The 27,489-nt window shown below is 32.9% G+C and overlaps 1 protein-coding gene, 1 long non-coding RNA gene and 1 pseudogene across 8 annotated transcripts; 2 read left to right on the plus strand and 1 right to left on the minus strand.

Annotated features, from left to right (window-relative positions):
• Nucleotides 1–1,921: 1,921 nt before the first annotated feature.
• Nucleotides 1,922–4,704, plus strand: LOC107956221 (pentatricopeptide repeat-containing protein At2g17140-like; annotated as a pseudogene).
• A 9,182-nt stretch (nucleotides 4,705–13,886) lies between these two features.
• Nucleotides 13,887–16,871, plus strand: LOC107889899 (ETHYLENE INSENSITIVE 3-like 3 protein). Of its 2 annotated transcripts, none has more exons than XM_041095464.1 (2): nucleotides 13,887–15,733; nucleotides 15,905–16,871. In XM_041095464.1, the coding sequence occupies exons 1-2, from the start codon at nucleotides 14,633–14,635 to the stop codon at nucleotides 16,706–16,708; spliced, it is 1,905 nt and encodes a 634-aa protein (XP_040951398.1). In that variant the 5' UTR covers nucleotides 13,887–14,632; the 3' UTR covers nucleotides 16,709–16,871. The 2 variants fall into 2 exon arrangements, with proteins under 2 accessions (XP_040951398.1, XP_040951397.1); XM_041095463.1 differs by having other exon boundaries at nucleotides 13,887–14,223; nucleotides 14,683–16,871.
• Nucleotides 16,872–21,341: 4,470 nt separating this feature from the next.
• Nucleotides 21,342–23,832, minus strand: LOC107889892 (uncharacterized). Of its 6 annotated transcripts, XR_001681849.2 has the most exons (7): nucleotides 23,478–23,801; nucleotides 23,196–23,309; nucleotides 22,441–22,506; nucleotides 22,043–22,204; nucleotides 21,871–21,944; nucleotides 21,703–21,775; nucleotides 21,342–21,608 (listed from the first exon to the last, which is right to left on the minus strand). It is a non-coding gene; the product is annotated as an uncharacterized lncRNA (long non-coding RNA). The 6 variants fall into 6 exon arrangements; XR_005914587.1 differs by having other exon boundaries at nucleotides 21,871–22,204; nucleotides 23,478–23,802; XR_005914590.1 differs by having other exon boundaries at nucleotides 21,703–22,204; nucleotides 23,478–23,803.
• Between the last annotated feature and the right edge of the window lie 3,657 nt (nucleotides 23,833–27,489).

Below are 27,489 nucleotides of genomic sequence, written 5' to 3' on the forward strand. Positions count from 1 at the left end.
ATTCTTCGTTGAGCTTCTTCACTTAATTCAGGGGTATCATAATTCATAACAAAACTATTATACATATTGTTAAATTCATCCATAACCTGAAAAAGTAATCAAATGAAAATAAATTAATATTTCGTGACATTCTATACAACACAGAAACTTGATTAATAGCATAGCATAAAAATACCAAACATAAAAAGTATCATATATTAGTTTTACATATAAAAAAGTAGTATAGTTATATTACAATAATAATTCTAAGGAGCTTATGGTGGAGGTGGTTGATGGTATGGTTGGAAGGGAAATGAGGATGTTGCTACCAAGTATGAAAATGATGCAATTGGATTTTGTTCAGCATACTCACGTCGAAGCCACCAAACCCTATCATTTAGATCTAAGTTCAAAAACACTTCTCGTTTCACCGGTATTTGGAACATTTTGGTAGCAAAATAGTACAGTTCATCTTTTTTTGGAATTTCATCTCCCAAAGCACGCAAAGCATCCATTGCATTTGAAATAGTATATTGAGAGTGAGGAAAAATAATTTCATTCTCAATATGAGTAGTTAATATATTTCTTGATGATTTTCTACTTGAACTTGATTTTTTCCTTTACCGTGTACAGCCCCAAGTGTTTGCTTTCTTCGATTAAGAATTTTATGAGAAGGGTTTGATGGTACCTCATCAGGAGGAATACCTTCATTCTCGTTACTATGTTCATCTGAATCACCAAATCCCTCATTAGGTGCATCATCTCCCATAGGAACCCCACTTGGAAGAACACAAGACGAAGGTGCCCATGCGTTCTCTCCAGTGGCTACAATGCCATCAAACATTTGCCACATTAACTCATTCAATCGTGGTTCAATTCCTTTCTTCTTAAATCTTTTAAAATCAGGATTTTCCTACATAACATGTTAAATTTAAATGTTATACTAAGATTTTTATAATTGTAAATTATTAATTTCAATAAACTTTATGCATTAAAATAATGATAAAGTTAACACTAACCTGTATTTTTGCAGCCCACCATTCTTCGGTAGCATCGACCGTCTTTTTAGATGGACACCATCTAATACCTGTAGATTCCTTAAGCAACTCCCTCCATAACCTCCATTCTTTTTTTAATGTATCCCACTTATTTTTCAATTGAGGTTTTCCATTTTTTTTTGTGTTTTTGCTTGAAAAAGAGCAACCACATTTTCCCATCCTTTTGAGTTTAGATGAGTTGTCTGTCTATTACCAACATTGACTTCATTCACGCAAAGCTCACAAAATATCAACGTCAGCTCATCATTCCAAACAGCTTTTGTTGCTAAGGTACTATCTCCCTCCACAAAATTTCATGTCTTTACCATCTATTATTATTATTTTGATTTTAAATGTCAACCGACATAAAACCATAAATATATAATTAGATATAATAATATAGTTTCATAAAAAAAATAAGAATAACACATCACGAATGGATGAAAGCCATAATATGAACACTAAAGAAAAAATTCTCAAAGATCCTAGATAATAATTAGTATATGTGGCCTTCATACCTCTTCTTCATCAAAACTACTTTTTTAAAGATTAATATTACAATAATCTCATCTTCAACTTTATCCAAAATTCATCTAATTCATAATAAATACTTGAATTTGAAATGTTAATTTTGCTTTAAACTATTGATTTTTAAGTAAGTAATTTTACAATAAGGTTTAAAAATATTATTCAAATAATTTTCAAGATTAAGTTATGAAAAATTAAAATAGAAGAGCTTTTTCTATTTATAAAAGAAAAGTGAGATAGAAGAAATCAAATATAATGAATAACAGTTAAGTTATATTTCATTATTAAGAAGAGAGTTGGATAACATTCACAAAATCATTAATACATCTATTATTTATGTTTGTGGTTTACCCAGATGACTTCTTTTGCATTTTAAAATGAGGTAGCATGGATAATTTTTTTAAATTGGTATTTAATATATATGAATATCAATTAAATAAATTTTAAATATGAAATATTTATAATGTATCATCCAAACACCCGAAAAGAAGCATCCGAATATTATTTACTAATTAGAAAATAACATGAATGCTAGTTTTTATTTTAATATTTATATATTATAATTATATTTATAATAGTATGTTTTTAAAGTTCCCATTAGTTTTGGACTGAATTAATTGAGCTTTACCAAACATTTTATGCAGGGGCATTTCTTTCCTTTTACAAACAGTAGGTTAAATTCTTCTAAATTATGTTCGTAACCTTGTATTATTCATAATTATTCATTGTTCCCCACTAATTACATTTTAGGTAATAAACTAATAATATAGTGGAAAGAGGAGAGGAAGATTTTAGTAGTTTTGACTTTTGAGTGTCAACCCAGGCAATTGAATTGAGTTTTGGTCAGTGGAAGGATTTGGATACATACCGTTGATGACGAAACGCATTCATTTTTCAGGATTGTAGTGCTGAAAACATTTAGTATTAAGGGTTTTAGGTGTTGTTTGGAGGATGCTCAAGAGTTGTTTGATAAAATGCCTGAGAAAGGTTGCTTGCCGAATGAGTTTAGTTTTGGGATTTTGGTTCGTGGGTATTGTAGGGTTGGCCTTGCTAATAAAGGGTTGGAGCTTTTGGATGAGATGGAAGTTCTGGGATTTTGCCTAACAGAGTTGTGTATAATACATTGATTTCAAGTTTTTGTGAGGAAGGAAAACTGGTGATGTTGAAAAATTGGTGGAAAGAATGAGAGAGGATGGTTTGTTTCCTGATGTTGTGACATTCAATGCTAGAATATCAGCTCTTTGTAGTGCCGGTAAAGTTCTTGAAGCATCAAGGATTTTTAGGGATATGCAAATAGATGAAGCATTGGGGCTACCTCGGCCTAATGTTATAACCTATAATCTAATGTTTGAAGGGTTTTGTAAGCAAGGGATGTTGGTGGAAGCAAAGGCCTTGGTTGAGTCCATGGAGAAAAATGGTGATTTGATGAATTTAAATAGTTATAATATTTGGTTCTTGGGGTTGCTAAGAAATTCAAAGTTAGTAGAGGCTCAGTTGGTACTTAAAGATATGGTAGATAAATGTGTAGAACCTAATATTTACTCGTATAACATTGTGATGGATGGTCTATGAAAGAATGAGATGCTTTCTGATGCGAGAATGGTGATGGGTTTTATTGTAAGGAGTGGTCTTTCCCCTGATACAGTAACTTATAGCACTTTACTGCATGGCTACTGTCGTAAAGGGAAGTTATCTAAAGCAAATGCTATTCTAAATGAGATGATCAGAAATGGTTGTGTCCCTAATACTTATACTTGTAATTTTTGCTGCATAGCCTATGGAAAGAGGGTAAAATATTGGAGGCAGAAGAGTTATTACAAAAGATGAATGAAAAAGGCTATGGTGTGGATGCTGTGACCTGCAATATTGTAATTGATGGTTTGTGTAAAAGTGGGAAATTGGACAAAGCTATGGAAATTGCACATGAGGTGTGGACACGTGGAAGTGCTGCTCTAGGTAACCTTGGAAACTCATTTATTGGCTTAGTTGATAATGTTAGTCGTAGCATGAGATGTATTCCTGATAGTTACATATTCTATCATAATTAGTGCTCTATGCAAAGCAGGAAAGATAGATGAAGCTAAAAAGAAATTTAGAGAGATGATGGGTAAAAACTTGCAACCCGATTCGTTATTTTTTATACTTTCATCCATATTTTCTATAAAGAAGGAAAGATTTCATTTGCATTTCGAGTTCTCAAGGACATGGAGAAAAAATGATGTAATAAGAGCGTACAAACTTATAATTCACTAATACTTGACTTAGGAAGTAAAAATCAAATATTTGAAATTTATGGACTTGTCGATGAGATGAAAGAAAGAGGGATTATTTCTAATGTTTGCATATACAATAACATTATTCAGTCTTTGCAAAAATGGGAAAATTCAGGACACTACTTCTATCTTGGATGACATGCTGCAAATGGGTATAAATTCTAACATTTCTACCTTCAGGATGTTTGTAGAAGCTTTCTGCAAGGGAAGTGATTTTGGAATAGCGAAGGAGTTATTCGAGATTAGTCTATATATGGTCACAAAGAGTTTACATACATTTTCTAGTACCCTCACACACAAACAAATGAACCCAGATAGTTATTATTTTCTTAGCTAAGAATAATATGAGAAGGAAAAACAGAAACTAGTGTGATACAATTCAAACCAAGTGATCAAAGTTGAGAACAAGATTGATAGGATGAGTCGAAAAACAGAGTTACTTTGAGTCTGCTTGTTGTTGGTGGTGTGTTTTTTCCGGGAGAAATGGGAAAGGAGGAAAGTGGGAAAGCAGGAGTTGAGGAGCGGATGAGGTTTTCAGCAGAATTTGGCTACCAAATTTGAAGAAAAATAAGAATGGGAAAGAAATTAGTTTAACTTTCAAGGATAAAATGGTAAAATAATAAATAAAACTAATGATATTTTTGTTTGTTAAAAATACCAACATCTCAGTTAATTTCAATTATTGCTTTCATCTCTAGTTGATTTGGGGCTGACCAGCGTGGTGGAGATTGCTTCTCACTGGACTGGCATGCTGAACCAAAGTGCTGACCAGTGAGGTTGTTACCATATTTCCCCCCCAACTGCACCTCACTGGCATGCAAAGCCAAACCAAAGGAAGTCTAAGCCCTTTTTATTAAATTTATCACTCAAACAATCAAATTTTCTTACGAAATTTTTACACATAGTAATTCACATATTTTAAATGCCAAAAATAATTTTAAAATATTTTTTGACTCGGATTTGTGGTCCCAAAACCACTTTGTCCGATTAGGATCAAAATTGAGCTGTTACATCTTGTCTTGGTGTAACATGAAATCTCTAGGGAATTAGGATGTTTGTTAAATTCTGCCATATTGAACTTGGAACCAAACTTGTATTTAATAATGTTGTTTTCTATTTCTGGATTTTCATGTGTAGTTTAACTGGGCTGCATACCAAACTATTTTAATGTTGTTAGACAATAAGAAATGAATTTTTTAACTTCTACTCGAGTGATGATTTGTTTACAAATTTAGTCAAATCTGTGATTGTTTAAAAGCCTTCTGTCAAATGATGTTTTTGTTGGAAAATGTGCCCATCTTGTAGTAAACATGTAACTGTTTTCTATTTATTTGAACAATGAATAAAAAAGTAAAGTTAATTTCATATTTCACTACTATGTCTTTTGTATTTTCTTTTTATATATATTGCATGCATAGCGAAATTGTAACAACCAAATATTAGCTCATTGGTTGTCTAAAGTTCAAACTGAATATAAGTGGCATTGTGGATAACGTTTACATTGCGAGAAAGATAACTTACTTCAGTAGATAATCTAAATGAGTCCGCAATCTCGTAAAAGAATCAAAGTGAGCATTTGATTCAAATACTGAGAAGGGTTATTATGTCGTCTACAATTCCAATTGGGGAGATGGCTAGTCTTGGCTATCGGAGCAGTTGACTCCACGAGTAGAGACATAGATGTATTCATTGGTAGAATGATACATTGAACTGAACCCGAGATGAATTAATTCTGAATCCATTTGTGAATTAATTCACTTGTGATGTTCATGGTGTGATTTACCTAAATCCTGAGTTAGTCACTGACCATGCATATGCAACTTATGTGCATTGATATAAGTAGAGGCTTATGCTTTAAAGATGATCGAACCCATAGCTGGTATGTTGGGTACATGAGTTGTGTATGGCATGGGTTTATTAGCAATAGTGGAATTAATAGCTCAATTAAAGAGTTAATAATAACCTCTCATTAGCATTGTGTGGATTGTTAAATATGGAATGTGACCACAGGTTGCTAATTCTCAAACGAGCAATTTACCATAGTTATTTATTGACAGTGATCATATTAATCATTAAGAAGACACAATGATGACAATGAGATAAAATAGGATTGTATTGAGTGAACAGATTTAACTCAAAGGAATTAAAGATATCATATAAGGGTAACATACACATGATGAAGTCATTGGACAAAGAAAATGGGCGAATTGCTTTCGTAAAGAGTATATAATAAGGAGTTTTTAATAATAGTACTTCTTGTGGATTGACTCCATGATTAAGTAATTGCGAATTATCGGAACAATGCTTTTAGACATAATTGCAATTACTAGAGCCTAATTGTATATGTCTGATTGGTCCCTCCACTAGCTCAAAAAAGCTCGATTAGACTGCATTTGAATCAGAAGAAAATTCTATGACTTTGAGAATAATTTAATTGAGTCAATTTATTCGATGTGAAATTACATTAGGTGGTCGTAAGAATTGTTCAACTAAAGAATTTGATTAAAGAATTTTCTTAAAAAATTAATTTGTAAAAATTAATTTTGATGAAGTAAAATTAAATCAATTAAAATTAATATGATATTTTTGAAAATTAATTTTCAAGTCAGACAATTGGCCTAATGGGTAATTGAACTTAAAAATTGGACCTGAGATCGTAAATTGAGCTCGGGAGCCAAAAACAGAGACCAAGACCCAAAAACTGTTAAATCGAGTCCGATATGTGAAACCAAGCCGACGATCTAACCGGTGGCTAGATTGGACCAGTCAGGTCATCATTGACTTGGACGAAATCGACAGTAGCTAAACCAGCTTGGGGTGTCGTAAGGGTGTCACACCTACATCATCAGACATGGTGGTGCCGGTGGCTGCGACGGCGGTATCCCAACTGCCAGCGGCGGTTGGTCATCGGTGGTTGAGTAGTGGAAGAGTTACACTCCTACTGGAATTCTATCAGAAAATTTGATTGTAGATTAATTATTCCAAAAATAATAATAGTTTAATAGTTTAATATTAAATTAAATTTAATACTTATCTTAATAGTATTTTATTAATTTAATATTAAATTAAATTTAATGTTTATATTGTAGATAAACCTTCTATTATTTTAATAAGATTTAATATTATATTAATTTAATATTAAAATGATTAAGTTCAATTATAGTTGAACTCTCTAAACTCTCTCTATATGAAGAGAGCCTTAGGTCATTATTTACACATACTTGAATTAAAGAGAAAAATATAAAGATAAAATTCTCTGAAGAGATTATTCCAGAAAATTTCTAAAGATATTTTTCTGATTTACAACTTGACCCAAAAGTTTAGAGAAATTGCAAAATTACCACATTGGTAATTTTTGTGAAAAAATTTCTGATTCAAAACGAGTCCACATTCGGCAGACGTGAGCTTGAGGATAGTAGAGAGGACTATTCGGTCGAAGCGCTCATCCTAGACAAATCGAAAATGTACAGTTTTGATTGAGTGTTTATTACTTTAGATATCACAACCAAGATCTTGTTTTGGAAAAATTTTAAAATTTTGGTTTTTCCCTAAATTTTTTTTCGCTGCGTTTTTCAAACCCGTTTTTTCCAACAGTTTTCTTATTCCCTAACTATAAGTGTCGTAATATTATTTTAAATCGTTTTTAATTTAATATATGTTTTTCAATAATGGGATATCGCTCCAGAACGTAGAGTATCCACCGAGCTAAAATGTTTGGTTTTTATATGGGTTCATCAATTTAATGGTTTTAACTTTTGACACTCCATACCCGGTTCCGATGATCGCGTCGGGTGTGGGGTGTTACACTAACAGTTGAAAAGGTTGGGGAAACTGATGTAGAAATAATTGAAGCAAAAATGTTCGATGTAAGAATGGAAACATAAGTGTGAGTTGTAGGAGAAATTTAGGCAAGCACGAGTGACATGGTTGTGGAGGTAGAAACATCACTCGCAATAACAACATTAGGGTTGGTAGAAATACCCTCGTTACCACCTACATGCAAACTTTCATCTTCGCATAAGTCCTCTACACAACAAACGAACAATCATTATGAAATATTTGACAAGTAAATAAACAATACAAAGCAACACACACCAAAATTACTACTAGATGACCAAGTAAGAATTTCAAGAACAATTTCATCAAAAATATCAGAGCCTGACGAAACATTCAAATGATGAATCTTGGCCTTAGATTCCTTACTCTTGTTATTCATCTCTAATGTGAGTGCTTCACTTGGCTATAATGGTTCGTTCGTTTAGAAAATACAAAAACATACAAAAGTAAATGCAACAAATTAAAATGTTCAAAATAATACCTCTAGCATTAGAGTGTGTATCAGAGCCTGCACAAGATTCATTGTTCATTGCATATCTGCCTAATGGACCTTCTTTAATTCTAGGAAGAGAACGAGCATTTTTCTTCCTCGTTTCACGGGCCTCTAAAGTAGGCCTTCACTTTTCCAAAAGGTTTTTAAGTAATGTCAATAATTTTAACTCTTTGGACTAGCATTGCTACTTTTTCCTTTGTTATTTCAGTAGTCACATCTTCACTCGGGACAAAGAGCATAACAAGACATCCAATCTTTAGGCTCTTTGTAACGACTCGTTTAAAATATAATCAGAATAGTAGTTTTGAGACCACAAATTCAAAGTTGTAAATTTATTTTAATGTTATTTGGAGGTCTACAGCATGATAGTATGATTGTATAAAAAATTTGTTAAGAAATTTTACCGTTTGTATGCTCAATTTGTGAAAAAGGACTAAACCACATAAAGTGCGAAAGTTATGTTCTATTAACTAAAGGTGTTAAATAGCTATAGAACTATAAAGTGGAGGTCCTTATATGGTAATTATACCATTGAATGAGTTAGTGGATGTGCATGGCTTGGTAATTGAGTAATTTTAAAGTTAGGTAAGGGTAAATAGGTAATTAAGTAACTAAAGGTTAATTTAATAAAAGAAAAAGTCATCATCTTCTTCCATTTTCTCACCATAACCAAATTAACCATAGGAGAAGGGGAGAAATTTTGCTTAAGCTTTTTTCTTGCATGTAAGTGATTCTTCGTCCCATTTTTGTTGATTTTTATGTTTTCGGGATCGTTGTAGCTAAATCTAGCTGAATAGGGGACTAATTTGTAATATGATTAAAAGTCTAGGGTTTTTCCATGAGAGCATTTTAGTTGTTTTTGAATTTTAATAGAAGAATATGAGTCCTTGTTGTTAATTAAACAACTTTTGTTAAGGGATTTTTAATGAAATTGCCAATTAGGGGTTAATTGAAAAAGGTGAAAATTTTGTGTTAAATGTGTGAAATTGTGAAATGTATGGGCTGATATGGATGTATATGAATTTCGGCTAGGCTTGGCTAGGGGAAAAATTGCATAAAATTCATTTTACGAGCTAATGGACTAAATTGTAAAGAAGTTAAAAGTATAGGGGCAAAATGATAATTTTCCATAACATGAATTTTTGATTAAATTGAACGGATTGAGAATTAAATTAGTTAAATTTGATTGTTTAGATCAAGAAAAGCCTCGTTTGGAATTAGATCGAGGCAAAGATAAAGTAGTGGATTGATCGATCGATTTTCTTCGTACTAATTCGAGGTAAGTTCGTATGTTAATAAGCATTAAATTATACTTGTTTTAAATGCTTTGTTATTATTATTGTAATGATATGACTCTATGGAAATACTCAATGAAGATTCGACGACTTATGGATTAGATCCCGGTTGAACCTTGGGAATAGATAGGATACAAATGACATGTCATTAGGGGTTACCGTGTTTTGGGTGCTGGTCTCGTACGTCGTACTGGTGGCTGAGTTTTTGGCATGTGTTACGGTTACTCTACACCTTGTGTGAACAGCACCGTGTAGCTACGTCTTGACTGACAGCTTGTGTGAGGAGACCCAGTGATGGCTCGAGAGTGAGCATCTATATGAGATATGAGATAGAGGTGGTTTCGACCACGTATTGACACTTAGTGTGCGAGGTACCCCAAGTATCTGATAGTATTCCAAATGGTTTAACGGATACAGTGATGATTTGAGGTTATATGAGTTTGGTTCGAACTATTACAGGTATTTATGTGAAATACGAGAAGCGATTTATATTTGATATATAAATACATGGCTAACATGATTTTGATTTTGTGATAGGCTTTGGGCCAAATTAAGTTGCATCTATGCTTTTATTTTATTTTACCTAAATTGTAGATGATTTGATAAGTTGTATTTATTAGTAATACAAACTTACTAAGCTTAATTGCTTACTCCGTTTTAATTTTCGTGTTTTATAGTGATTCAGAAGCTCGCTCGGTTTGGAAGTTGTCGGAGATCGTGTCACACTATCAAACTCTTATTTTGGTATTTTGGACTTTATATTTTCGGTTAAATGGCAAGTATAGGTATTTTGGCTAATGTGGCCTATATGTTTTGTTGTGTATTTAGCCAAATGATTTGGCTTGAAAATGGTATATGTGTTGATATGTAAAGAGGTGTAAATGACCTTATGATGTGTGGTGTATGGTTGCTATATGAATGCTTTGCTTGTAAGATTGTGTTTTGGCACTAAATGGTTATGTTTTAGATATGTATGTATGCTAAGTTTTAGGCATAATGTCTCTTATATGTGATTAACCATTTAGGTAGACTTTGGAACTATATTTGGTATGTTTTAAAGTGTTCATATGAATGTGCTTACGGATATCATGTTGTATGTGTGGATAGTACATGATATAAACTTGATATTGGTTAGTTTTGAGTGCTTATTTATGCCATGGTTATGTGCAAAGTGATGTGTATAGGTTGGTACCAATGTGGGTGAGGAATATGGCTTGGAAAATAGCCTATTTTTTCCACACGGGCAGAGACACGGGCATGTGTCTCAGTCGTGTGTGACATACGGCCAGGTGACATGGCTGTGTGTCCCCTGATACTTTTATAGAAATCAAGTCAGTAGCTTCACATGGCCTAGCACACGGGCGTGTGGCTTGGCCGTGTGGTATAAGTCAGTATACCCTCCAGTTTTCATACAACCTAGCACACGGCCTGGCACACGGGTGTGTGAGGCCATTTTAAAGGGTACACGACCTGGCATACAGGCATGTGGTTGGCCGTGTAACCCAAGTCAGTGAGTTACATGGGGTCAAACATGGGTTGAGATATGGCTGTGTGTCCCTATTTCGAATGCCCACATGGCCTAAGACACAGGCATGTCTCTTGGTCGTGTAAGACATGGCCTAGCCACCGGGAGAGTGTCCCCTACACTTTGAAAAATTTCAATATTTTTTGAAAAAATTTCTTGAGTACTCGATTTAGTCCCGAACCACTTTTAATGTCTATTTGGGGCCTCGAGGGCTCTTATTAAGGACTATATGAATGTATTTGAATGGTTTTTGATTTGAATGATAATTGATTATGAAAAGTATGATTTTTTAAGTTATAAGTCTGGTAATGCTCTATAACCCTGTTCCGGTGATGTCAGATACGGGTTAAGGGTGTTGCATTCTTCACACAACCCTACAAGAATTTCTGCCATGATACTATTATCTCCGTATGGCCAAGCTTCATTACATGCTTTACTCCATCAAGTTGAGCTTTGCCGAGAGTGTTAAAATTTGTTTCGTCCAAATAATTAGGAAATTTTTCCATAAAAAAAAATCGCCAAACATTCCTCAAGCTAAGGACTTGCTCGTATCTTATTGGCAGACTTCTTTGCAACCTCTCCAATTGAGCCTCCCCTACTTCGCTCAATGAATGGGAATCCTAAGTATTTCTTTCACTAGAAGGTTTAACCCAAGCCAAAGGAAAAAAATTCCCAACCACAAGTTTGCTCGATCTTTATGTATTTATCTTTCGTCAAATTCATATTGCTAGTGGTATTATCAATAATAGCTTTTCCTCTATCCAGGTAGTGAACATTACGAACCCTTTCTGCTTATTTTCACTGGCAAGAGATACTATGTATATCCTCTTTAATACATTCACATAAGATTCTTCTCTATGTAGTTGACAATTTAAGAAATATGACATTAAGGCCCACCACGAGGAACCCATCAATTGATTATGAGCCATTTAATATGAATTTAACATTTCAACAGAAATGGGTGCAGAGGTAGATGAAAACCAATTCAAATACGTATAAAGGTAAAGTAAAACAACTATTTACCCTTTTGTGGTTGTTCTTCTCACTCAATCAATGTTTCCCCTTTACAATATCAAATTTATATACGAAATTATCAAAACATGTGACTCCTCTACATTTTAACAGTTTCCACATAACCCTTAATGATGTAGAACACTTGAATTTTTCACTCTTAGTGGGAACACTAAACGATCTTGGGGCCATGATTTAGTACATTTAAAATAAAAATTAAGAACAAAATAAGAAAAACGAATACAATTGAGGCCTACCAATGAAAATCACACTAGAAACACAGACGAGAAAAAAAATAATTGCACCAACAATGGCAAAAATGGTCAGAAACTAGAAAACTCAGTAAGGAAACAATGATAAAAATTGCAAACCTTTATCCCTATTTATAAGTTAAGACAAAACCCTTCAATTGCTTCGAAACTTACTAAGTTATCACGCGCACACTATTTCCTATATACAAAAAACTTGCTCCAATCATAATTTGTCACGTGTACCCAAACAATAATAACAATGGCAATTTCATTGGGAACCCAATAAATATATTGTAATATATCGCATGTGTCAAAAACTTCATCATTAAATATATATGAATGTACATACATGAATCTTTTTACCCCACCATAAATCCAACAAACTTAAAAACTTCAATCACTCTAAATTCAAATTTCAAATTTAAAAGATGGTCAAATTAAAAATAAAATAAAAACATTCACAAAATACATAATACTTCAAAGCGGACTTCAAATCAACTATCCAAACTTTCACCATCTACACCTATCGCGCGAACTTCCCCAACAAGCTCGTGAATGTCACTTATAACTTTCTCTCGCTTGGGGGTAATTGTTATACCCTATCTAGAAGACCTCATGAACTTCATGGCGTACCCTTGGAGGGCTTGACACGTGTCTTTTGATGGAACTAATGACACAACAAACTATGCATAAATGACCTGCCAACCAGCGGACTTTGAGTTAGTTTGCAAACCTTAGCCTAGCGAATTTTAAAATCAGGCATCTCCACTAAAATCATATGAGGGCCTAGTGGGGGGCTTAGAGTATTTGATTTCCAATTGTCCTAAAACATCTTATCTTAGGACGTAGCATCACCATTACTGCCAGAAGTATCAAATCAGACTTACGTTCAATTTTTTTAAAATTTTGAACTTGAGATTTGAGCTATAATTAGCTTATTTTGACTTCGGATAGTAATTGGTATTTTATTTGGGTTTGATCTTAGTATAATATATTTGGGGTCTCGAAATAAGTATTTTTGAATATAAGTATTAGATTTATAAATTTAATAAGAAAGATAGAAATGATCTAATTGTCAATATAATATAATACATAATAAAATATAAATTAATATACATATCATATAATAATTTTTACATAAGATTAGCAATTTAATTATTTTATATAAAAGAACCCTATTAAATATATATACTTTATGCTTTTTATAAGGTAAAATTGAATTGTGGTTGTCATCGTATAGAAGTAAAATGAATTATTGTATTCGAAATTAAAATATTTATATCTTAGAGAATTCAAAATTATTTGAATCCGTCAAAGCTCACTCAGCTTGATCTAAGCCCGAACCTAAAAAAAATTAAACTTGAAAATTTTGAGTTTAATAGGGCCGAGCTCGAGAAAATTTGAGCCCGAGAAAATCTTAGTTCGAAGAAAGCCCAGTCTAAGCTTACCCATTTGCCACCTCTAACTATTAAGGATTTAATAGAATTGAAAAAAAAAGAAAAACGATAAATTAAGTGACTATATTGTAACTTTTTAAAGTTAAATAACCTAACTAGAAACTTATTAATAGTCAAGTGATATTTTATAATTTATCCTCTTAAAAAAGTCAAAAATGGTAGGTTTTTTTTTTCCTATAAAGAATCGATGGGGGCAAATAAAATAACGCAATGCAGGATATCTGTCCCTAAATGGGCATTCCAAACTGTTCTCTTCCACTTGGACTCGCTTGCCTTCGCCTACCTCTCATCTCTCTCTCTCTCTAACTTCTCTGCATTGAAATCCGCAATCTTTTCCGAAGCTATCAAAACCCCATTTGTACTTTGATTTCTTTTTTCTCTTTTCTCCTTGATTTCAGTTCCCGAATCGTTTTCTTTGACTTAAGAGTCAATTCAATTCCTAGTTCTTTTGTCTTGCCATTCAAAGTTAAAAAAGATTTTGAGCTTTTTACCCCCTTGTTTCATGGCTGAATTAGAAGATATTGGAGCTGATATTAGGTAAAGCTTCATATATATTTACCTTTTCTAATAAAATTAAACCCATAAGTTTGTTTTATTCCTATTGTTTTTTTTTGTTTTTTTTCAATATTGGATGAATTTCGGAGTATTCGATTCAGGCTGTTTGCTGAATAAGAAATGGGATTTTGTAATTGGTATTTCATTGATCAGACTGTATAATATGATAAAATGCTCTCAAATTTTGATCTTGTTGGTTTATTGATTTTAATATTGTAGAAGAAGAATGAAATTTAAATATGGATGTTATACTTTTTTTTTCTGGGGCCAATTAAATGGAAAAAGATTCATGTTTTATATCTGATAAGGTTTTTTAACGGTAGAACGCCCCCCCCCCCAAAAAAAAAATTAAAGAAGGTAGAAGTAAGTTTCAAAATTTGGCTTAGGGTTTATGTCCTTTTCGTCCTACAAAAGATTGATTGTAGGCTTGTTGGTTGACAGTTCCGACATTGAAGTGGATGATTTGAGATGTCAAAATATAGCCGAGAAAGATGTGAGTGAGGAAGAGATTGAAGCAGATGAATTGGAGAGACGAATGTGGAAAGATAGAATCAAACTCAAAAGGATTAGGGAAAGACAGAAGATTGCGGCCCAACAGGCTTTGGAAAAGAAAAAGTTGAAGAAGACCTCTGATCAGGCTCAGAGGAAGAAAATGTCCCGAGCTCAAGACGGGATTCTTAAGTATATGTTGAAACTAATGGAAGTTTGTAAAGCGCGGGGATTTGTCTATGGCATCATTCCGGAAAAGGGTAAGCCTGTAAGTGGTTCATCAGATAACATAAGAGCTTGGTGGCAAGAAAAGGTGAAATTTGATAAGAATGGGCCAGCTGCCATAGCTAAGTATCAGGCAGACTGTTTAGCTATGATTGAGGCGGATAACGGTAGAAATGGAAACCTGCAGAGCAGTCTCAAAGACCTGCAAGATGCTACTCTTGGTTCTCTCTTGTCTTCTTTGATGCAGCACTGTGATCCTCCTCAGAGGAAGTATCCTTTAGAAAAGAGAATTCCTCCACCTTGGTGGCCTACTGGTAACGAGGATTGGTGGGTAAAACTAGGGCTACAACAGGGTCAAAGTCCTCCTTATAAGAAGCCACATGATCTTAAAAAGATGTGGAAAGTTGGAGTATTAACATCTGTGATAAAGCACATGTCACCTGATACTGCAAAGATTCGAAGGCATGTACGCCAGTCGAAATGTTTACAGGATAAGATGACAGCAAAGGAGAGTGCAATTTGGTTGGGAGTGTTGGCCTGTGAGGAAGCTCTGATTCGGCAACCTAGCAGTGATAATGGAACATCTGGTGTAACTGAATTGCCTCGACTTGGATGTAGTGATAAGAAACAACCTGCTGTCAGTACTGACAGTGATTATGATGTCGACGGTGTTGATGATGGAGTTGTTTCAGTCTCTTCCAAAGATGAGAGGAGAAATCAACCTACAGATGCAGAGCCTGTGGCTTATATTACCAACTATGATTTCCATCCAGTACAAATCAATGAGCGAGTGGCAAAACAACCTAGGAGGAAGAGACCCCATTTAAGATCAAGCCATGGTCATCAACAACCTTTGCAGATCCATGGTGATCAACAATCTGTACCAAGCCATGGTGATCAACAACCTATGTCAAACCATATTACCAACTATGATTCCCATCCAGTACAAATCAATGAGCGAGTGGCAAAACAACCTAGGAGGAAGAGACCTCGTTTAAGATCAAGCCATGGTCATCAACAACCTTTGCCGATCCATGGTGATCAACAATCTGTACTAAGCCATGGTGATCAACAACCAATGTCAAACCACAGTGATCAACAATCTGTACCAAGCTATGGTGATCAACAACCTGGACCACGGCATTATGAACATGTAAATGCCGAGTCAATAAGCACTTTGCCTGACATCAACCAAACTGATTTATCTTTTATGGAATATCATATGCCTGTCACTGAGCAGGAAAATGATGCAAGCAAAGAATTAAGACATGTGGAGGACGGTTTAGATGTTCAGCCACATCTACCTGCGGGTGAATACTGCCATTATCCTGCCACCCCTACTGCCACTGAAATTTCCACACATAGACCTATGCTCTATACATTAGAGCAACATGAGCTGCACCAAGGTGCTGCATATGAATTTTATAATCAATCATCTGAATTAAGGCCTGGTCATGATAGTCAACAAACTCTGATGGACATGAATGTCCTGCATGTTAGGCCAGAAAATGGTGTTGATGCATCAGCACTGGGTGGAAATGGACATGAAATTGCTGGGGGAGAATTGCATCATTATGTGAAAGACCTATTGCATAATGAGCAAGATAGAGTTGTCCATAATCCGTTCAGTTCTCCAACAAGTGATCCATCATTCTTTGGTGGATTTCACAGCCCCTTTGAACTTCCATTTGATGGTACAACTTCACTAGATGAACTACTTGATGATGACTTGATACAGTACTTTGGTGCTTAGGTTGGAAAAATTGAGATGCTAGAAAAATAGATTGCAAGTAAAACCTTTTCTCTTCAACTCCTGTTTCATTTATGAATGATTCATAAACATTGTTTGGTGTTAGTTTTGCAGGAACTGCAAACTTATGTATTAATCATTGATTTGGATGGAGGAGTTTCTCTTATTTATTAGTCTTTCTAGTACAGGTGGTATAATTTGAGCATGCTATGACTGAGTCAAGTCAAATTTTCTATTTTAGTTTTGCTCAATGCTCTTCTCCTTTCAAAGAAGGAAAAGGGTAACATAACATAACATTTTGTGCCATTTTCCTAGCTACCACTCAATGGTAATTGCCATGAAAGGGTTGTGGTCAATGTCTCGGTTTTAGAAGTGTCCATTCCTCAAACTAGTGATATTTTCCTTGTTTCCTTTGGACGGAAAAACTAATTAGTCGATTGATTTCTTTCCCAATAAATGAATTTCCATCTGTATTTAGTTAATTATATTTAGAGCCTCAGACTTCTCAAGGCTTTGCCCCCCGAACCCCCTGCATTACTCTACTCCGCTTACTACATAAGCTGCTGCTTTTGATTATTATGTTTTATATCCAATGCTTTTGCATTTGTATAGGGCTGGTTTATTACAAGATTGATGCTTTTTGAGCTTTGGATTATTGTATAGTATATAGACACCTCCATGAATGAATAATGATAATCTACAAGATCTCAATGAACTTCAAAAAGCAAGGTTATTCAGAGCAACAAGCAGATATTATCGGCTTATCTGTAATATCAAATTTAGGATGGGATCCAGTTGATGAAATACCCATACTTTCATGTTTATCATATTGAAAATAGATGATTAATGAGTGTATCAATGGGATCTGCAACTGTTTTAGGTCTCAGAGTAAGTAATTTGTCCATTAATAACTGTTAGGAAAATTCATGCATGATAAAGTGGATCCTTATAGAATAAACAATTTGAGAGAAAAAACAAAAAAACAAAAAAAACCTGACCTATTGCCGAGAAAAAAATGACAGTAAGCCAAAACACTGGCTTTCAAATCCTCTTCTCACTTTTCCTACAAGTAGGCATTGCCTGCCTGCAAATGATATACACTTCACCAAGTCCTTTATTCTTACAACAATTGAAGATGACTCGGACACCAGGATGAGGGGGCAATCGAAGGACGTGTTGGCAGATTAAATAGGGATACTTTCTACCACAAATCAATTGTAGTATATTTGTAAATAGGAGGTTTGATTGGGATTTCTGTCATGCCTCGTTACACAATGCTTTTCTCTTCCTGCTATAACTATAAATGCTTCTTCCAAACATAACAAGATTAAAACATATTCCTCAAAATACCAATGCTAGTTGATTTTTTGGTTTTACAAATCATTAATAGTTTCCTATTGTAGACCCTTGTTTTTGGTCAATAACTAGCAAGCTAATATAAATTTTATAAATATCGCTATCCTGTACTAACACATCTTGCACGAATGCTTGTGAGCACTTTGTCCTCCTGGCAACGCTTGTTAGCAACGATACATACTGGCTAGTAGTAGTGCCTGTAGGAGTGGTCCTTGGCACACAGTGCAGTGCTCCTTGACACTTAGTCTAGCACTCCTTGAAAACACTTTCTAGTAGCAGCAAGTCCTAACAACGTTAGAAAGATCCACTGCTACGTGTAGAGCGTAGAGTAGAGCTGACTTCGAAAGGTTAACAAGTTGCTTGAGTTTGTTCCAGTCTTGCAATGTCTTGAAGATTATAGCATGGAGGCTGAGATTCAGAGATTGCTAAGAAGCTTAGTTCTTAAAACACTAGTGCTCCCTTTTTTTATGCATGTTCTAATAGCAAGCAAGACACTTAAGGATCAAGCTCACGGACAATGAGTGGATGTACTTAAAAGACTTGAAGACTTCAGGTGGATCAATTACAAGAATCAAATCTAAGGAGATAAGGTGCAAATTAAATGGAGTTGGGCAACCCTTCATTAATTAATTAATTAATTGAGTTGAAACTTAATGTCTAAGAAACCATGCATGGAAACGACAACATGAGAGAAGACACATAGATCAGCCTTAGTATTATTAATGAGCTAAGTTAGGTGTTTAATTTATTATTGAATGTTTATTATTTATGTGGGGACAACATGCGACTATTATGTGACTTCATTAATTGACCTAAGCATAATATCACCATAACATATCATATTTTTACTTAAGAAATAAGCCTTTTGACTAAGTCAAGACAGAAATTCTTTTCTTGGAGGCAAAGGAAGGTTTGTTGAAGTAGTTAAAATCTACATATAAGTTATTACGCTTTGTACTTTAACATAATTTTGACAATTAATAAAAATTTACTCTTTTGTGAGGTTATCTATAAGGTTCAATTCTTGTTTCTTCTACAAAGTTGTAGCAACTTTAATTGTTTCTTCTTCACACTATACTTTGTTAGGATATCGGATTGGTTAGAGTTTTTGGATTGCTTTGTTGAATTCAAAGAGACATAGGAACACTTCGAATATGATTTTATTTATCATTTCCTTGAATCTTTATTTTTGATTGCTTTAAACTTTATATTTGTTTTACTTGATTTTTGATTGATTGCATTTGTTTGTCTCAATTTTTTCTTCTGCGTAACTTGTGCTACAAATTACTCAGCCTTTATTACTGTCTTAGATTGTCTTAGGGTTCATTGTTATTTGAAATACCACAACTCAATTTATTTTTGCTTGCTACATGGAAGAATAAATATGTTTTGGATTCTTATTAAGTGGAAAAAGGTAAAAGTGATTTATATTTTTGTTAAAAGCTAATTTGAGTGAAAAATAAGTTAATGGTGAGAGGAATGCTTCATTTTTTTGTTCCTTTTTTTCTTTCTGATGGTAAGAATGAAGTATGACAATTAGGCTAAGTAAGATAGAGAAAGGTAAAAAAGGAACACATTCCCTTGTACATTGAAGCTATGGTGGGATAATTAGAGGATGTTTGAAGAGAAAACATAGAGATGAGAGATTATTTTGTGTTGGAACATTTTCAAATATTTGTATTGCTCTAATAACTATAAATGAACGTGTGTAATTAATCAAAAGATAAATTTTTTGGTCATTGGTCAAAAGTTATATCATTTAATTTTTGAAAAAGAATTATAACTTTCAAACAATATTACTTGAATAGGTATAAAATTAGATGAATAATTATATATTATTCAGAAAGACACCTATTGAAAGATGTCTCTATAAAGAGAAATGAAAATTCCTATAAATAGGAATGAGATTTCATTTGGAAGTCTCACCAATAAATTCTAAATTTTTTTCTTTCCTTCCTCCATTTTCTAATATTATTAGATTATTCTATGAAGTATTACTGCAGAAATCCTTTGAAAAAATTGAGTTTCTTGTTATACAGTGCTTAGTGCTTAGTGGACTATTCTCGTCAGTGCAAAATGGAAATAGTCATCGGCTTCATTGTATCCTTGAAGTTAATTTTCTTGAAACTCTTTTGCACACCGGAGATAGATGCAGGCGAATATAACCTTAAAGATAATGACTTGATACACGCCTTGGAGCCTTATCCTATTTCTTCATTTTCTATTTGAGTTTCGTTCGTACGTTCGAGAGTTTCCTCACCGGAGATTTGTACTAACAATTTTAAGGTTATAATTCATGATGACTACTACAACACATGAAAGTGGAACACTAAAAGAGTTGACTTCTAACTTTGTCAAACTTGATTGGTTTGATGGTGGAAATTTCCGACAATGGTAGAAAAAGATGCACTTCTTATTAACAACTTTGAAGATTGCCTATGTTTTGGATACTCCAAGACCAGAAAAGAATGAAAACGAATCTATTGCTGCAACCCAAGAAAGGTAAAAATGAGACAATGCTGATTACATGTGCATAGGCCACATATTGAATGTTTATCTGATGGTTTATTCGGCACCTGCTAGAACGAGGTCACTGCTAAAGAATTATGTGACAAATTGGAGATAAGATACATGACTGAAGATGCTACACTACACCAAAACAGGCTTTTAGCGACGCTTTTTAGCGCCATTAAAAGTACAAAACACCGCTAACTTTAGCGGCGTTTTTAGAAATAAACGCCGCTAAAGACCAAGACCTTTAGCGGCGCTTTCCCCACAAATGCCGCTAAAGACCATGACCTTTAGCGGCGCTTTTGTCACAAACACCGCTAAATACCAAGACCTTTAGCAATGCTTTCCCCACAAACGCCACTAAAGACCAAGACCTTTAGCGGCGCTTTCCCCACAAACGCCGCTAAAGACTATGACCATTAGCGGCGTTTTTTCCTCAAACGCCGCTATAGAATAGACCTTTAGCGACGCTTTTTAGAAAAACGCCAATAAAAATATATCTTTTAAAAAAATAATTTTTTTTCAAATAATATTTATTTCTATAATAAATATTATATTATGTTTTAAGGATAAATAAAAAATATTATTTAAATTAAATTTTCTACAAAATTTTTAACTTTAAAACTAAATATAAATATAAAAATTAATGAATTTAAATTTAGAATTTAAAATAATAAATTAATAACACAATTAAAATCCAAAAGTTAGAACACTTAAGTAAACATAAAAATTTAGAATCAAAATTAAAATAAATAATACATATGCAAGGTAATAAAATATACTATGCATTTTCTTAATCAAGTAAATCTTGGTTACAGAACTAACACAGAAAAAACACAGTACAGTAAGTTTCGTCTTTCACATTTTACACAAAAATAATAGCATGTTTGTTTGCATGCTACGATGATCAAAACTCAAAAATGAAGTTCTCCACCTGATACAAATTTCTCCTACGAATGTGCAGAATCAGATCTCTAGATTCTCGGAGTTCTTCATCTGGTGTTGTCTCGATGGTTTTGATTATTGTGTCATCTAGCTAGATTCAAAAAAAGAATAGAATGCAAAGCATGTTATACATTTGGACTCCAAATTTTTAGCAACTCAAAAGAATGCTAAGCATGTTATCCAACCTTCCAGTACTCACAAGGATCCTAAATAAAAATGAAATCAGACCTCACCACTTCAGATAAGAAGCCTATACAACTAATTACACAAAAGAAAAAGATGAGAAAAAATAACAATGTAAAAAAGACTTTTGAATGAGATAATATAGAACCCAGAGTTAACTCTGTGAATACCTTCACTTTAGAGTGGGTGTACACAGTTCGATAAAGATCAGCACGAGTAGCAAATAACTTGTGGATACTAAGATCTAGCAAGAGCACCCATTACCATTATTAAGGAGGAGTAAAAAAACACTAAAGGAACTAAACATGTACTTTGCAAGTAAATGAAATAGATTATACTAACAGTCTTTAGCACGATAGCAGATCTCATCACCTAAAACTCGCATAGTCTCCTTGAACCTGCAGGTGGTGTAGCATGTATATTAAGTTTCACTTACTTATCCACATCAATTCCATTCTGACCATTTGCAACAATATCATATAAGAATTGCTTCTCCTTTGCACTCTTCAAAGTAAGCACAAAATAGTGTATGTGTTAGATAAAGCAAAGAAACAAAGAATGTCTGAACTTCATACTGGAGCAAAATATAAAAAATCCAGTGATCAACACGTGCCTACACTTAAAATATAAAAAATTCAATGATCAACCGAAATTAAACTATTCATCAAAATGATTGCAATTAACTGAGTTAAAACATGATTTTTTTTTCTTTTCTTGCAAATATCTAAAGTTTTTTATACCTTCCCAAATGGTGAAACAAGCTGGTGAAGTGCTGTAATTCTGTCTCCTAATTTTTCTTTCCTCACCTGCCATATAACATATATATATGTATATATATACAAGTCAGAAAAAAAGAAAAAAGTAGGTGATTAATTTACTATTTTACTTTCACTTAAACTATATTCTCTTTTTCATACATTAACAGAATATGATAGTTACAGCAAAAAAAAAAAAAAAGAATCATCCCTCTAGAAATCGACAACCAAACAAGGACAACAGTTTTTACCACCCCACATGTATTTTGTGTATGTGTGTATATATATATATATATATATGCTTCTGAGTGTGCGTGTGCGTGCAATCTGTATTGAGATAAAAAAAAAATATTTAATTATATAAAAATTATGGTAAAAGTATCATGAAAGTCCCTGTACTAAAAGTTGGATTACATTTTGCCCTTTACTCAAATGGTTTAATTTAAACACTCATTCAACAGCTATTACCTAAAATGCTACCACTTTTGAGCATAAAATCAGTGGAAGTCTAAATGAACAAAGTCCTAAGCCAATCAAAACAAAGTCACCAAGAAATGAAAAGAACAATCTGTTCTTATCCTTTCGAAACAGTGACCAAATACAATAAATTCAAAAGGTTGTTCTTTTCATATATGCTTATCAACCAAAAACGCAATGAGAAAAAAAAATCATGATCCGCCAGCAGAAAAGCTTGAAATTTGAATGGATCAAATGAAACATAAATCTAATGTAAAACATACCTAGAGAAAGCTTAAAAGAAGAGCTTTGATGAGATTTTCTGGTGTGAGCTCTGGCTGACGCTGCTGATATCTTCCTTCTAACTTCCCCATTATCATCCCTCAAAACCCAATAATCTGTAAAACGAAGACTCCCCCAAATTACTTCAGATGTCTATTTTAAATTCTATTTAAAAAAATAAAAAATCTATAATAAAAAATCAATTACTATAAAAAAAGATAAGTGTGAATTAAAAATATAATCCCAAATACTGATTCAATTGCAGACTGGGATTTATTTCTTACCTCAAAGGTACAGCAATGGTTGTAACCTCTGTAACCTCTGTAACCTGTTTGTGAAACCTCTGTAACCTGTTTTACTAGTAAAGCTGATAATAATCCAGAAACTGGTTGTAACCTCTTTGTATTTGCCTGGGAAACCAGTAAATGTTCTCATTATCAGCACATGTTGATTTTTTTTATAATGTCGCAGGGAAGGAGGGAGGGACAGAAAGCAAGAGAGACGGCGTGTTTGCAAAGTTAAGAGTTTTAGGTGGGAAAATTAGGGGTTTCACGGGGGAAATTTGGGGATAAAATGGGGGGAGAATTTTTAAAAGTGAAATTAAGGTTTGTAGGGGAAATTTTGGGATAGAATGGTGCCAAGTGAAATTATTTTTGCGGCGTTTTTATAAAAAAATGTCGGTAATGTATCTTTTGTGGCATTTTTTTGAAAACGCCATTAATAAATTTAAACTCTTCTATTGAAACGACGTCGTTTTGAGAAATATTAATACATAGTAACGGCGTTTTTTGTTGAAAACGCCGCTAAAGCTCTCATATTTTTTATATTCAATTATTGTATCTTTCATATAAATTATACATAAAAGAATTATTAAAATTTTAAGTAATATTTAAAAGAATTAAATAATATTATAAATTTTAGTTTTCTTATTTCATTTTTATTTTTGTATTTTTTTCTTATAACTTGGTCCTATCCAAATTAAATAATTACCTATATATCCATATCAAATATATCAAATGGTTTAAATTAAAAATTTTTAAATATAAAAGTATTAATTAATTGTATAAAATTGTATCATTTAACAAATCTCAAATAAACTTTAAACCCTAAATTAACCATTCAATATACATAAAGTCTATCTATTATATATCTCTTAAATAATATAAACTATACTCATAATTTCAATATATTAAATTTATTATTATCTCTTTTACAATTATATAAGAACATATTTAATATATAAATTTAAAAAACTAATTAATCTAAACCTTAAACCTTAACCCGGCCCTTGAAACCCTAGATCCCTAACTCCTAACCCCTAACTCTTAACCCCTAAACCTTAAATCCCAACCCTTAAACCATAATCCCTAAATCTATATATAATCCCCAAACCTTAAAATAGTAACTCCTAAATTGGCTTTAAATATTAAATTAACCATATACCGTAAACCATATAAACCCTAAACTATAATGATAATTAATTAAATATTTTAAAATTAATACTATCTTATCTTTTTCAATTATATATGAAATTATTTAATATATATATTAAAAAACATCTTTAAAATATAAATTAAAATGCTTTTTTTTGGATGACTTAATGAATATGGCAGGATTAACTCTAAACCCCTAACCCCTAAATCCTAAACCTGACCCTAAACCTTAAACCCCAACCCTTAAACCGTAAACCATAAACAATAATCCCTAAACTATAATGATAATTAATTCAATATTTTAAAATACTATCTCTTTTACGATTATATAAGATATTTTTAATATATAAATATCAAACACGTCATACACACTTAAAACTTTGAGATAGTTATACTATTTTTTATTTCACTTATAGGAACCTCATATACTCAAGCACTACAAGTCTTTTGTGAATTAACCAATGCTTATGAAGATCTACTAATTACGGTTATCAATGCCAGCTGGAATCACAAATATTAACAAGAATCAGACATAGATAACAAAATTAATCAAGCACTTTCAAGGGACATCATTCTAGCAGTTCTTTAAAGAAATGGATTTCAATCCAAAATTCAGTAGTTCTGTAACTAGCCTAGCAGACAGATGGAAAAAAAATATTTATTTTAGAGATCAGTCTACCTCTTAAGTGGAATAACTTTCTGTAAACTTTAACCTTGTGAATTTTTTTATTAATATATTTCTTCTAATACTTCTTAGAGATAATCACAGTTAAGAGATTCAACCATTAAGATTCAATGGATGGTTAATATAAGACCAAATAAAGACAATGCATCTAATTTAATAAGCTAAGCAGTGCTCATGAACAAAGCAAAACAGTGTATAAGAAATTATTTAATATGTAAATTAAAAAACTCTCAATAATGTACCCAAAAAACTTAAAAATTATTTTAAATAATAGTATTTTAAATAATGTACCCAAAAAACTTAAAAATATTTTTTGCGGCGCTTTTTCAAAAACGCCACTAAAGACCCAAGCATTAGCGGCGCTTCTTAAAAAACGCCGCTAAATACCCGAGCATTAGCGGCGCTTCTTCAAAAGCGCCGCTAAAGTCCTGAGCATTAGCGGCGCTTCTTGAAAAATGCCGCTAAAAACCCGAGCATTAGCGGCGCTTCTTGAAAAACGCCGCTAAAGACCCGAGCATTAGCGGCGCTTATTCAAAAATGCCGCTAAAGCCCCGAGAATTAGCGGTGCTTTTCAAAAAACACCGCTAAAGCCCCGAGAATTAGTGGCGCTTTTTAAAAAACGCCGCTAACGCCCCGAAAAATAAAAAAACGACATCGTTGTGCTTGGGTTTTTTGCGGCGCTTTCTGAAAAATGCCGCTAATGCTCATTTTTAGCGGCATTTTTCAAAAAACGCCGCTAATACTAGATCTTTAGTGGCGTTTATGAAGAAGCGCCGCTAATGCTCAATTTTTAGCGGCGTTTTTTATCCAAACGCCACTAAAAACGCCGCTAAAAGCCTGTTTTGGTGTAGTGATACAAGTAAGAAATTTCTTATTAGTCATTTCAATAATTATCAAATGGTTGATGATCATTCTGTTATGGAACAATTTCTTGATATTGAAAAAAATGCTAAATCAATTTAAGCAATATGATATGAAAATGGATGAAATGATTATTGTATCCTTCATAATAGACAAACTTCCTCCATCTTGGAAAGGCTTTAAAAGAAGTCTAAAACATAAAAAAAGGAAATATCTCTTGAGGCTTTGAAAAATGATCTTTGTATTGAAGAAGAATATCGAAATCAAGATTAGAACCTAAATTTTGAAAATGCCAAAGTGCATGTTACGAAGGAAGTACAAACTACTAAACCATTCAAGAGAAAGTTCAAACAGACTGATAGAGCACCTAAGTTCAAAAAGAAACAAAAGGGCTCATGCTATCATTGTGGTAAGCCGAGACATTTCAAGAATGAATGTTGATTTTTAAAGAATAAATCATATTCTAAGGCTGATAATAATAAAAAGTTCGTTGCAATGATATCTAAAATTAATATGGCACAAGATAATAATACATGGTGGATTGATATTGGAGCAACCAAACATGTGTGCAAAGACAAAAACATATTCACAAAGTTCACACAATGTGAAAATCACAATGTCTTGTACATGGGAAATTCTTCCACTGCGACAATCAAAGGCAAATGGTCCGTTGAACTACAATTCACTTCTGGAAAGGTTTTAACCTTGAATGATGTACTTTATGTACCAAAAGTTAGGAAGAATTTAGTGTCTGAAAGTCTGTTGAATAAGTTTGGCTTCAAACTTGTTCTTGATGTAGATAAGTTTATTTTGTCTAAGGGTTGAATTTTTGTAGGGAAATGATATATGTATGAGAGCATGTTCAAACTCAATATTATTAATAAGAATAAAAATACTATTTCTGCTAATATGGTTGAATCTTTTTGTTTATGGCATTATAGATTAGGTCATTTGAATTATAGAAAATTGAATGACATGCATAAGTTAGATATAATTCTTATTTTTAATAATAATATTGAAAAATGCAATACTTGCATGTTGACTAAAATTACAAGAAACCCTTTCCCTAAGGTTAAAAGGAAAACAAAGTTGCTTGATTTGATACATAGTGATTTTTGTAACATACATAATACTCCTACATTAGGTGGAAAGAAACATTTTGTTACTTTTATTGATGATTGTTCTAGATATTCCTCTGCATATTTATTGCATTCAAAAGATGAAACACTTGATAAATTTAAAGTTTATAAATCTAAAGTTGAACTTCAGTGTGAATCATTTATCAAGTGCTTAATATAAGATAGAGGTGGAGAATAC

This window comes from Gossypium hirsutum, chromosome D06 (assembly GCF_007990345.1).
Source record: "Gossypium hirsutum isolate 1008001.06 chromosome D06, Gossypium_hirsutum_v2.1, whole genome shotgun sequence".
NCBI classification, from domain to species: domain Eukaryota; kingdom Viridiplantae; phylum Streptophyta; class Magnoliopsida; order Malvales; family Malvaceae; genus Gossypium; species Gossypium hirsutum.

Bases quoted from the DNA above. Each gene is read 5' to 3' on its own strand.
- LOC107889899 (XM_041095463.1), top strand. From the start codon at position 14,189: ATGGCTGAATTAGAAGATATTGGAGCTGATATTAG. The intron at 14,224-14,682 runs GTAAAGCTTCAT...GTTGGTTGACAG, and splicing joins GATATTGGAGCTGATATTAG to TTCCGACATTGAAGTGGATG.